We start from the raw sequence: 13,035 nt of genomic DNA, 5'->3' as shown, positions 1-13,035 counted from the left end.
CTTAATGGCCCTTCATTTTGGATTTTTCTAATTTCCCATTTGTTGAATAACGTGTTTTGAAATATTCAGCTTACTGCTAAATCAGAGCAGCTACATTGTTACTATGAAATTGCGTCATTTGCATGGAATTGCTGAATATTACCTGCATTTGTGTTTGATATAACAAATTAAGATGAACATATATGGCTAAGTTTAGATTTCTTCTTAGGATCTTTAAAAGGTTTCTGTTATGAGAAGAAAGCAAGGCCCTTTGTGACTTCTCATAATGTTGAGGTTAAAATAAAGTAGTTACCTCTGAGCCCTTTACATTTGGTTAATTCCCGTAGTAGTACTTAGAAGTAAAGTATGTCAGTGCCTTGTTTGATGGGCGAAACTGTTGTGTAACCATGTCTTTTTGCTCTGTATAACTTGAGGTTCTTTAAACTGTGTTTCATCTTAAAATTATGATATTCTTCTTTATTCTGAGTAATTCTAAGTGTTTTAGATGTTGTGCAAAGTAACTTCACTTTTACTCCCATTTTTACTTACAGAGTTATGAAAAGAAATGGGTAGGGACAGGTATTTCTTAAATACTTAAGGTAGCAAATTACATTTCTAAGTTTAAGGCCATTTATTATCAAACCTTGTTTATTACTCTGCTTTTGTTGTCTCCTAATTCAGTTCTGTTTCCATTAGCTTTTATTATTTCTTCTATTTGTAATTAAGAACAATGATTAATATTCAGTTGGTTTCTCTTTTGCATTTAATATTTTAGTAACTTTTTCAATGTCATAGTTTATCTGTATTCCTGGAAAAAATGCTATAAACAAGATAATATTATTGCCTTTCTCTTTCCCTTCTGAGGAGGAGTTTATTAATCACTATTTGCTTCTTTCTCCTGCGATCTTTTCTGAATTCCTTTAAAGCTCTATAGCACTCATAGTATTTCCCTTTATTATATAATTTCACATATTAATATTTTTCTCATACTAGTTGCTTTTAGTTTGTGTTTGCCTTGTCTCTGTAACTAGATTTTAAATTATTTGACAATAAGGACCTTGTTTTAAACCTTTCCCTCCAAACCATCCTTAAATGCCTATTTTATTTATCCTTTTAAATAATTTTAGCCATATGTTTCCACCATTTATTTTACTACTCTTTCTATTCATTATTCTCAACTTCCTGATGGCCATCAACATCTCTGTCTTGTCAGCTGCCGTTGAGAGTAAGCCCATTCATAATTTGCTTTCACTTGTGGTGTATAATATGCCATAACTCTGTCCGTTACTATTCTGAAATTTTTTTAATTCTCATAGCTTTTTAATATTAAGCGTTGAAATGGTTCATCACATACCAACATGTAAAATGAGTATCAGCATTAAAATCAGAGCTGTTGGGAAGTGGACTTGTCTGAACGGATAGAGTGTCTGCCTACCACATGGGAGGTCCACAGTTCAAACCCAGGGCCTCCTTGACCCGTGTGGAGTTGGCCCATGCACAGTGCTGATGCTCACAAGGAGTGCTGTGCCACACACGGGTGTCCCCGCATAGGGGAGCCCCACGCACAAGGAGTGTCGCCCGTAAGGAGAGCCGCCCAGCACAAAAGAAAGTCCAGCCTGCCCAGGAGTGGCGCCGCACACGCGGAGAGCTGATACAGCAAGATGACGCAACAACAGCAACAAAAGAGACACAGATTCTGGGTGCTGCTGACAAGGATACAAGTGGACACAGAAGAACACACAACGAATGGACACAGAGAACAGACAACTGGAGTCGGGGTGGGGGAAGGGGAGAGATAAATAAAAATCTTAAAAAAATCAGAGCTGTTATGAACATTTGCCATTTAAAATATTATGGCCTATTAAAAATCATGTTTTCAAAGAACCTTTACTAATATTTGGAATAGCATCATTAAGAAAGCAGGAAACAAAGCTATTTACATATATGAAGGTGATTTTATAAAATAGATACATAGGTGGAAAAATATATCAAAATATTTCTATATTTTAAAAAATGATCACATTTTATCTTTTGAGAAAAAACAACTCAGCAAATATTATTTAAGAAATGATCAAAGGCAGATTGATTTTAAATGTTAAATTAGATTTAATGTCAGTGTATCAAACTGGTTCTCTCAACCTTTGTTGTACAATATAATCAAAATCTCTGGGTGTAGGCCCCGGTTATTGGACGTTTTTATTAAAGCTCCCCAGGTGATTCTTTTGGGGTTAAAGTTGAGACCCACTGTAAGAGTTTTGAGCAAAGAGTTTAATTATTTAATTATTTTATTCTAAATGGAATTGTATTTGCATACACATTTTTATCCTTGCTTTGGGATCATTTTGTTCAGTACAAGTATGCATGTACCCAGTATTTTGGGATGGACTTCCTTCTTAATGTGGAAAAATTTGTCAAAATGATTTGCTCATGTTTATACATATCTGCTCTATGAAAGAGCCCTAAATAATCCACAAATTTCTTATATTTGGCCTTGGAACCTGGTAAATAGACATTTGTATATAGTTGTTTATGCATAAACTAAAAATGTTTCCCTTCCCGTCAAATGATTATCTCTGATTTTGTTTTTGTTTTTTCAAAGACTTATTATTTATTTATTTCTCTCCCCTTCTCCCCCCGCCCCAGTTGTCTGCTATATGTGTCCATTTGCTGTGTGTTCCTCTGTGACCGCTTCCATTCTTAGCAGCAGCACTGGGAATATGTGTTTCTTTCTTTTGCATCATCCTGCTCTGTCAGCGCTTCGTGTGTGTGGTGCCATTCATGGGCAGGCTGCACCTTCCTTCGCTCTGGGCAGCTCTCCCCACGGGGCGCACTCCTTGCATGTGGGGCTCCCCCACGCAGGGGACACCCCTGCGTGGCACGGCATTCTTTGAGCGCATCAGCACTGCGCATGGGCCAGCTCCACACGAGTCAAGGAGGCTGGGGTTTTGAACCGCGGACCTCCCATGTGGTAGGAGGACACCCTATCCATAGGGCCAAGTCCGCTTCCTCTGATTTTTGTTTTGAACCTTATTCTTGACCTACATGGACGTGGAGCAGTGGTGCTGGTTCACACAAGGCAAAATTTGTATTGTCTGCCTATAGATACTGAGATATACTATCTATTTTATTTTAGCATAGTAAACGTGCAGAGGGAAATGATGAATTGATGATAATGAGTTGGATAATGCAAGGAAAAAAATACTTTTTAATGGTTTTTGCTCACAGACTTGTTCTGAATTGTTCTTTCGCAATTCCACAAATGTTAATTTTGCAGTCCTGTAGATGAGCTGGTAGAAGAGCTGGGGGCAGAGGTCAGGCTTTTGGAGTTCGTATCCTAGCAGTTCATTGTATCATGACTTTCCAATATGAACTAGTAGAAATTTGTGTTTTGAGGTTCTCTGGAAAGAAATTTGCAGAATGATGTTTGATTCCCCTCGCTGATATTATGAGAAATGCCCTGAATTTTCAACTCATATATCATAATTTTTTGGTAAGAAGGAGAAACTTCGTGCAGCTTCAATTTTAAATGGCAGCCAGTTACTTTTAGATGGTGCCATTGAAATATATCACATTTTAATTTTTTTTCTGTTGTCATCTTCATTTTGACACTTAGAAGTCTTAAAGAAATGTTTAGTGATATTCTAGTTAAAATGTCAGTCCCAATTTCTTTTCTAAATCTTGGCTATTATAGAGTTGGCAAAGTATTTTAGATTTGAAATATGTTAATAAAATTTTAGTTATGAGTTAAGGTATTTTCTTCAACAGAAATAGCTAGCGTTAGCTAGTATGCATGCCAAGGAAGTAACTCCTTAATTTTGTTATAATGGAATCTTATTGAATTAGAAATAGTATTAGAAAGTATAACAAATGCAAAGAGCCTTCATTGTAAATTGGGGTTTTTGTTATAATAGCTTGATGTATGTAGGCTAATTCTCATTATTATGAGTTTAATAAATTATTGCCTCAAGAAAAACTTGAAAATTAAAGTTGATATGACATAGGTTGAAACTAAGTCAGAACTTTATACTGATGGTAATAAGCCAGGTATTGTCTTAGGAAAAACTTTTCAAACCTGAATAATGTTCGTGAGCTATTCCCCAAAAGTTAACCTTTGTAGAATAACTTTACCAAAATTCCTGCTCTTGAATTTCCATTCCTTCTCGTTTCTTACAGTGATTCTGTGACTCCTACTGAAAGCTTGTTCTTAGTCATTGACTATAGCATTCATAAGTTTCTAACTACCATTGCTGCTAGAAAGGGAGCCATAGATTATGGAGAAATATGAATTGCTGAGTTCAAAAATTAGGGATTTGGCACTTACACCACAATATATTTATTATATATTTTTATTATTACATTATTATTATTTAATAATATAATTACTTTATATTTTCAGTTCCTACTTCTTAAGAACTTGATGGCATGCTGAGCCAGTATATACTCTCTTCCAAGACTGGACTGGAAAATATATTTATCTGTCACAGATAGGACAAGCTTATTTTCAGGTTCCATTTGCTGTCAAATGTTCATTCATAACTAGGTATTATCTGACTCTCTGTAGATTGGCTGATCAGTCTTTCTGTAAATACTTTTAACTGAGGACTCCTACTTTTGAATTTTAAAAAATCTGAGCTATTAGAATTTTGTGTATAGAAAATGGTTTTATTTAAATCTCAAGGAGCAAAATTACCATTCATGGAATTACAGGTATCTTGAATGAAAAAAAAATAGGCACATATTTTAAGTATTTGCAAAAAGCATCTCCAATAGACAAAAGTGACATGCTTTCACAAGTTTTCTCTCACTTAAGGTAGTGGGGTCTCTTTTATCATTTTTTTCTAATGCTCTCCAGACCCTTGAACTCCAGCTACACAGATGTTTTGTCCAAAATAAGTTTCTTCCCATATCTCCTAAAAGAAAAGGAACCCTAAATTTCACTTAGGAATAGTGACACTCCTTTTTCTCTTTTCCTCTGATTCTCAATAGAAAAGTATTAATATAACCAACACAAAACTTCGAACATTGAATAAGTAGTAACCAGTTTTGGTTGGATAAAATGACTATTTATAAAGTCCACAGAATTATAAGACTTACCCCACACTTCCAAATTTTTTAATTAGTGAAAACTCCCAGTTGGTGATGTTTTTTGTTTGTTTTTGTACAAATACGTTTTTGTGAATGTATGCCTCTTAAACTAATTTTAACTGTTAATATTTAAAATATGAAGTGAAGGTAGCTCAGCAGAGTTGGTGGAAAACAATTGTTATTGAGCACCATTTTCCTATTGACTACTTTATCATGTGGGAAGTAAGTTGTAAGGCTGTTTGGTGAAAAAACGTGAGAATCAGTGTCAGAAGGAAGGAATGGAGTTAAATGGACAGTGCTTGTGTGCTTTGGGGAGCCAGAACACTTCCTTGTGATAAGGTCATCTGCCTGTCTTGATAAAAGATAGATAAAATGGTAATGAGAAACAGAGAAGGAATGGAATTTTGTTATTAATTGGTTAAATCAGGTATTCAAATTTTATTAAATCTCAGAAATATCGTGTAGCCCCTTGGTGATACAGCGAACATGGTTGCTGGTCTTTGCTTAAGAGAAAGCTTAATAAAGATGAAAATTAAAGATTTTTTTCTTAAACTTCTGCAAAAATGATCTCTATATCTGATTTTGTATAATTTATCACTTGTAGAAATGGAACTGGAGAGAAATAAAACCCTTATGGACTATTGTGAGAATATTTGAAATACTTTTAAGGAGTTTGACTTAATCTTTAACAATGACAGGCTTAAGTATCAAAATTACATTGTTTGGAAAGAAAATTTGTTAGTCTCTTTTGAAAAATTTTTGAAAATAATTCAGTAATTTTAACATCTGTTAGGACTAATTAACTTATGTGTTTTAAGGAACCCAGTGACAATGGACCTCTCTTTACTGAATTAAAGTTCTACCAGCGAGCTGCTAAACCAGAGCAAAGTAAGAAAATTTATATTTCCTTAATCTTTCTAAAAGCCACTGTTTTTATTGTTTATCAAGACTAATAGATTGGATTGGATCTTATGTTATGGTTCTTTATTATTTTTTATCTTATGAATAAATCCCATTTAAATGATGGGAGTTGTATAAAAAGAGTCCTGAGGTCTTAATGTGTTATACCAAGATTTCACCTATATCGCTATTTAGATTGAAGTTTATAAATGATATATGATTTAGGAAATATTGTTAAAAATTGAGAACCCTAATCCACTTGTATGCTTCAAGGATATTCAAATCTTCCTGAGTATTTTTCTAAAATCTGGACAATATAATCTGGGGGGATGGCATAATTCCTGAAAAGTAGCAGAATATCAAGGTAGGGAGAAGAGCCTCTTCTAGCTTCTCTGTTCCCTTTTGTCGTTCCCTATCCCCTCCCCTCCCCTCCCCTCGCCTCCAAGAATGCAAGGAATCCCCTGGTAGGATGGTAGGAGGCTTGGCTGTCTCGCAGGGAAGTATTCTGTCTCTCCTAGATCTTGATTTTCTGGTTGAGGACTTTTATTTTTATTTTTAACGATTTATTTTTTATTTATTTCTCTCCTCCCCTCCCCATTTGCTGTGTGTTCTTCTGTGACTGCTTCCATCCTTATCAGTGGCACTGGGAATCTGTGTTTCTTTTTGTTGCATCATTGTTATGTTGGCTTTCCGTGTGGATGGTGCCATTCCTGGGCAGGCTGCACTTTCTTTCGTGCTGGGCGGCTCTCCTTTTGGGGCGCACTCCTTGCGTGTGGGGCTCCCTTACGCGGGGGACACCCTGCATGGCATGGCACTCCTTGTGTGCATCAGCACTGCGTGTGGGCCAGCTCCACACAGGTCAAGGAGGCCAGGGGTTTGAACCATGGACCTTCCACTTGGCAGGTGGATACCCTATCCATTGGGCCAAGTCTGCTTCCCTGAGGACTTTTAGATTAGAGTAAAAGGTAAATCTTCCTGTGTAAGCATGTGAACACATTTAATTAGAGATGTTAATTGCAGCTGCAGTACTTTACTTTTGAGGGTTCTTTTTTTCCTAATGCCTTTTGCAGACTCTTTTTTTAAAATTTAATTTAATTTAATTTAATTTATTTCTCCCCCCACACTTGGTTGTTTGCACTTGCTATATCTGTTCATCTTTCCTTGTTCCTTTAGGAGGTACCGGGAACCAAACCCGGAACCTCTGATGTGGGAGAGAGGTGCCTAATCACTTGAGCCACCTCCGTTCCCTGCTTTGTTGTGTCTCTAATTATGTTTTTGCTTCTTGTGTCTCTTGTGTCATCTTCTTGCATCAGCTTGCCATGCTATCTTGCTCATCTTCTTTAGGAAGCACTGGGAACCTGTGCTGTCTTCTTAGCAGGTACCAGGAACTGAACCAGGGACCTCCCATGTGGTAGGTGGGAGTTCAATTGCTTGAGCCATATCTACTTCCCAGATTTTTCATTTTTGAAGACAATGCTAACTTAATGGTAGGATAAAGTTTTTTTTTGTTAATAAAACTGTTTTGATTATAAAGTTCTTGTCCTTTATAGGTTATACTATACACTTTTTATGAATAAATAAAGGTGAAATCTTGGCACATGTGTACATTTCTGCTCTTAATTAACTTTAAAAAATTATTTTATATATGTGGTAGAATGACAATTATAAGTATCTGTTTTAACTTGTAGTTCAGAAATGGATTCGTACCCATAAACTGAAGTACCTGGGTGTTCCTAAGTATTGGGGGTCTGGTCTACACAATAAAAATGGAAAAAGGTAAAATATGCATATTTTGTTTTTATTCTCCCTTTTTTGAGCATGTAGTGTCTAGTTGGTTGAGTCAAGAATTATTTACTGAGCATTTCAATATTGCTAGGCCTTCATTTGGGCTCTGTGGAGAGCAAATGACAGAAATAAATAAGATTCTCTCTTCTTTTGTGTATACTTTTCCATAGCAACAGATTATGATGTCTTGTTAGAATGGTGATATTCTCTAATCAAAGTGATATCAACTCACCAGAATCTAGCTGTCAAGTAGGAACAAAGCCAAATATGCCCTTTTTTTTTCTCTTAAAAATAAACAGTTAAACAAAAAAGAAGTTCCGGGAAGCAGACTTGGCCCAGTGGTTGGGGCATCCATCTACCACATGGAAGGTCTGCGGTTCAAGCCCAGGCCTCCTTGACCCATGTGGAGCTGGCCCATGCGCAGTGCTCAGGTGCGCGGGGAGTGCCGTGCCACGCAGGGGTGTCCCTGCGCAGGGGAGCCCCACGCGCAAGGAGTGCGCCCCATAAGGAGAGCCGCCCAGCGCGAAAGAAAGTTCAGCCTGCCCAGCGGTGGCGGCACATACAGAGAGCTAACACAGTGGCATGACTCAGCAAAGAGAGACACAGATTCCTGTGCCGCTGATAACAACAGAAGTAGACAAAGAACACACAGCGCATGGGCACAGAGAACAGACAGCTGGGTTGGAGGGTGGGGGGGGGGTGGAAGGGTAGAGAAATAAATAAAATAAATCTTTAAAAAAAAAAAGTTCCATGATCTTTATGTAAAAGGGAGCCCCTTTAGCCTTCAATTTGGTATTTATTTCATCTCGAATGTGTAATCTACCCGTAGAAAATTAGACCCTTGTTCTTCATGAAATTTCTGTCTAGTTGGTAAGAGAAAACAGACACATATGAAACAATTAAAGAACAATTGGGTGCTAAATTGTGTGATTCTGGTTCTTCTGTATATCTTAGTTCAGAGAATAGAAAGAACATTGTTTGCATAGCTGGGTTGAAGGAAAAAGCCACTTGATGTGTAATAGGCACTTTATAAATATTTGAATTAATGAAGGTCATAGAGTAAGACTGGTAGTTAACTTAAAGAATAGATTTAGTTTGTAACTTGGGTTATATATTGGTTAGGATGTTTTCAGCTGTATGTAAAGGAAAGTATTGGCTAAACTGTCTTAAGCAGTCCTCAGGGCCCAGGTTTCTGTATCTTGCCCCTTTGCCCTCCTCATCTTGGGTTTGTTTTCTGTTCTCCACTGTGTGTTCTCAGGGTAGCTGCCCTATTTCTAAGCTTCACTTGCAGACATAGTAGCCAACAGAAGAAATGGTATTATGTCCTGTGAGTTTTATTTTACTGGCAAGGAGCTCTTTCCCTGAAGTTCTCTGGTAAATTTCCTCTTATATTTTCTTGCTCAGGATTGTATCAGTGCTCATAATTTAGACATTCATTGACAAGGGCAAAGTGACCAGTGATTACCCTGGTCAAGTGCACGGCCATGGGGAAGAAGGTGGTGTACTTCAACCAAGCTGGGATGGATTCTATTTAAAAGATGGAGAGGAGTGAGAGTTTCTGGGTAGGCAGCCAGCATTCTTTACTTGGGGACTCTTATCTTGGAATCTGTGCTTCTCTTAGGGAGTGTGTGAACCTCCTAATATGATGTGTAACATTTTGTTGTATATGATTTTGCTGGGACAAGTTCCTATAGTGTTTTTTTTTTTTAATTGTTTAGAGAATACTTTATTAGTTTCTGTAATCAAACCCATGTAGATAGACCTTACATATTTAGTACAGTGCATTACCCCTGTACAAATGGGAAAAAAATTAAATTTAACATTTCTAGAACAATATGACTGTTAATTTCTGTACAATGCCAACTCAACATGATACGTGTGTATATATATATATATTTATATAGAAAGACCAATAGCGGTATGTTATGCATCATTAGCAGCAACAGGTTTTCCAGGTTCTGCAGTCATCTGACAAAATCCAGCATACACCGTTAAAAAAAAGAAAAGAAAAAAAAAAAGTAAAAAACAAAAATCCCAGAAAACAGCAAGTTCTGTTACTCTTATGGTACCTGGCACCATTTTTTATTAGCTTCTCAATCATCATCTGGAAAGAAAACATTCTAGAATAACGACATTAAAAATATAGCACGGTCACTACTGCGTTAATCATAAAGCAGGTACAAGATATTTTACATTCACAGAGGTATGACACAGTATTGTCCTACATCTATAATACTAGAGGATCGATTTTCTTATGTTGAACCATCCTTGCATACCCGGAATGAATCCCACTTGGTCATGGTGTATAATTTGTTTAATATGTTGTTGAATATGATTAGCAAGTATTTTGAGGATTTTTGTATCTAGGTTCACTAGAGAAATTGGTCTGTACTTTTCCTTTCTTGTGGTGTCTTTGTTTGGCTTTGGTACTAGGGTAATGTTGGCATCATAGAATGAGCTAGGCAATGTTCCTTCTGTTTAGATTTTTTGGAAGAGTTTCAGCAAGACTGGCGTTAGTTCTCTCCGTAATGTTTTGTAGAATTCACCTGTGAAGCCGTCTGGCCCAGGGCTCTTCTTAGTTGGAAGGTTTTTAATGACTGGTTCTATCTCTTTACTTGTGATTGGTTTGTTGAGATTGTCAATTTCTTCTTTAGTCAATAGAGGCTGCTTATGTGTTTCTAGGAATTTGTCCATTTCCTCTAAATTGTCTTGTTGGAATATAGTTTTTCAAAGTATCCTGTTATGATAGTCTTTATTTCTGTGGGGTCAGTGGTGATATCTTCTTTCTCATTTCTTATTTTGTGTATTTGCATCTTCTCTTTTTCTTTGTTAGTCTAGCTAAGGGTTTGTCGATTTTATTGATCTTCTCAAAGAATCAGCTCTTGGTTTTGTTTATCTTTTCAAGTGCTTTCTTATTTTCTATTTCATTTAGTTCTGTTCTTATCTTTGTTCTTTCTTTCTTTCTTCTTCCTGTGGGGTTACTTTGTTGTTTTTTTTACTAATTCCTCCAAGTGTGCGGTTCTTCAATTTTAGATCTTCTTTTTTGATGTATGAATTTAAAATGGCTATAAATTTCCCTCTCAGTACTGCTTTTGCTGCATCCTATAAGTTTTGGTATGTTGTGTTATCATTTTCATAAGTTTCAAGGTAGTTATTAATTTCTTTTGAGATTTCCTCCTTGACCCACTGTTTTTCTAAGAGTGTGCTGTTCAATTTCCGTATCTTGTGAAATCTGGGCCTCTGGCCCTTGCAGATTTCCAGCTTTACTCCACTGTGGTCAGAGAAATTACTTTGTATGATTTTGATCTTTCTGAATTCATTGAGACTTTCTTTGTGGGCTAGCATATGGTCTATCTTGGAGAATGATCCATGTGCACTTGAGAAGAATGTATATTCTGCTGTATTTGGGTGTAATGTCTATTAGGTCCAGTTCCTCTAATATACTGTTCCAAGTTTTTGTTTCTTTATTGATTCTCTTTTGAGATGTTCTATCCAAAGTTCATAGTGGTGTATTAAAGTCCCCCCATTATAACTGTAGAGGCATCTGTTCTTTCACTTAGTTTTTCCAGTGTTTGCCTCATGTATTTGGAGGTGCCCTTGTTAGGAGCATAAATGTTTATGATTGTTCGTTCTTCTTGAAAAATTATCCCTTTCACTAATATGTAGTGTCCATCTTTGTCTCTCACAAATGTTTTGCATTTAAAGTCTATTTTCTCTGATAGTAACATAGCTACTCCTGCCCTTTTTTGGTTATTATTTGCTTGTAAGATTCTTTTCCAGCCATTCACTTTCAACCTCCTTGAATCCCTGGGTCTAAGATGAGTTTCTTGTAGGCAACATATAGACGGGGTGTATTTCCTTATCCAATCTTCCAATCTGTGTCTCTTAACAGGTGAGTTTAATCCATTGACATTTAGTGTTATTACTTTCAAGGAATTACTTATATTAGCCATATTTTCTTTGGATTTGTGTTTGTCTTATGTTGTTTGATTTTCCCCCCCTCTTTTTGTAGTTTTAGTTGTTCTTACGCTCTCCTCCAATTCTGTCTCCCCTGTAAGTTTCTTTCATCCTGCAGAACTCCCTATAGTATTTCTTGAAGGGGAGGTTTCTTGTTGGCATGTTCTCTTAGTTTCTTTTTATCTGTGAATATTTTGAACTCTCCATCATTTTTGATTGCTAGCTTTGCTGGATAAAGTATTCTTGGTTGGAAATTCTTCTAGTACCTCGAATATGTCATACCACTGCCTTCTTGCTTCCATGGTTTCAGATGAGAGATCAGCACTTAGTCTTATGGAGCCTCCTTTGTATGTGATGGTTCTCTTTTCTCTTGCTGCTTTTAGTATTTTCTCTTGGTCTTGTGCATTGGATAATTTGACAAGTATATGTCTTGGGGTAGGCCTGTTGGGATTTATGCTGTTTGGGGTGTGTTGTGCTTGTACATGTACATCCATCTCCCTCAATAGGTTTGGTAAGTTTTCAGCCAGTATTTCCTCCAACACCTCTTCTGTCCCCTTTCCCTTCTCTTCTCCTTCTGGGATGCCTATAATGCGTATGTTTGTGCGTTTTGCATTGTCGTTCAGGTCCCTAAGTCCCTGCTGGATTTTTTATATCTTTTTATCGATTAATTCTACTGTCTGTTTGATTTCAGATGTACTATCTTCCACAATACTAATTCTTTCCTCTGCCTCTTCAAATCTGCTGTTATTTGCTGAGAGTGTATTTTTGATTTCTTGGATTGTGTGATTGATCCCCATCATCTCTGTGATCTTTTTGTGCATGATCACAGTTTCTTTTGTATGCTCTCCAAGTGTTTTCTTAATTTGCTTAATCTCTTCCTTCACTTCATTGAATTGGTCCATTATATATGTTTTGAGAACTTTAATTACTTGTTCGGTGTTCTACTTTTCTTCCCGGTTTTTAGTTTGTTCATTGTATTGGGCCATGTTTTCCTGATTATTGGTATGGTCTGTAGTTTTTTCTTGCCATCTGGTCATCATTTTATCTTGTTGAGTTTATTCTGTTGATTATCTTCTTATTCTAGCCTTGGGGTTTAATAAGTTGTTTTTGTGTTTGTGTTAAGTCTTCTCTTTTTCACTTTTTTCTTCTTATTCTATTTCCTTGTTGTTGGCTTAGTTCCCTTGAAGGAAAATATTAGGTCCAGAGAAAGCAAAAAGGGTAAGAAAAGAAAAATATATAGTAGTATTGACAGTGAGTGTTAGCGGAAGAACCATATGAGATCTAGGAGAATGGATATAGAACTCATGGAAGCTGTGTCTAGTTATAACC

At 36.5% G+C, this 13,035-nt stretch overlaps 1 protein-coding gene across 11 annotated transcripts in view; it reads left to right on the top strand.

Annotated features, from left to right (window-relative positions):
- VRK1 (VRK serine/threonine kinase 1) overlaps positions 1-13,035 on the top strand; it is a 114,487-nt gene that overhangs the window by 66,658 nt on the left and 34,794 nt on the right. For all 11 annotated transcript variants that reach the window (XR_011648264.1, XM_071213709.1, XM_071213707.1 and 8 more), the window contains 2 exons: positions 5,883-5,952; positions 7,653-7,740. Coding sequence is in view for 10 of the 11 variants with exons in the window: in XM_071213709.1 (XP_071069810.1) it covers positions 5,883-5,952; positions 7,653-7,740 (158 nt within the window). In the remaining variant the exon portion in view is untranslated. The remainder of the gene's footprint in view (positions 1-5,882; positions 5,953-7,652; positions 7,741-13,035) is intronic.

The sequence above is a fragment of the Dasypus novemcinctus genome, chromosome 3, assembly GCF_030445035.2.
Source record: "Dasypus novemcinctus isolate mDasNov1 chromosome 3, mDasNov1.1.hap2, whole genome shotgun sequence".
NCBI classification, from domain to species: Eukaryota; Metazoa; Chordata; class Mammalia; order Cingulata; family Dasypodidae; genus Dasypus; species Dasypus novemcinctus.
This window is presented reverse-complemented; position numbering and strand designations above follow the sequence as displayed.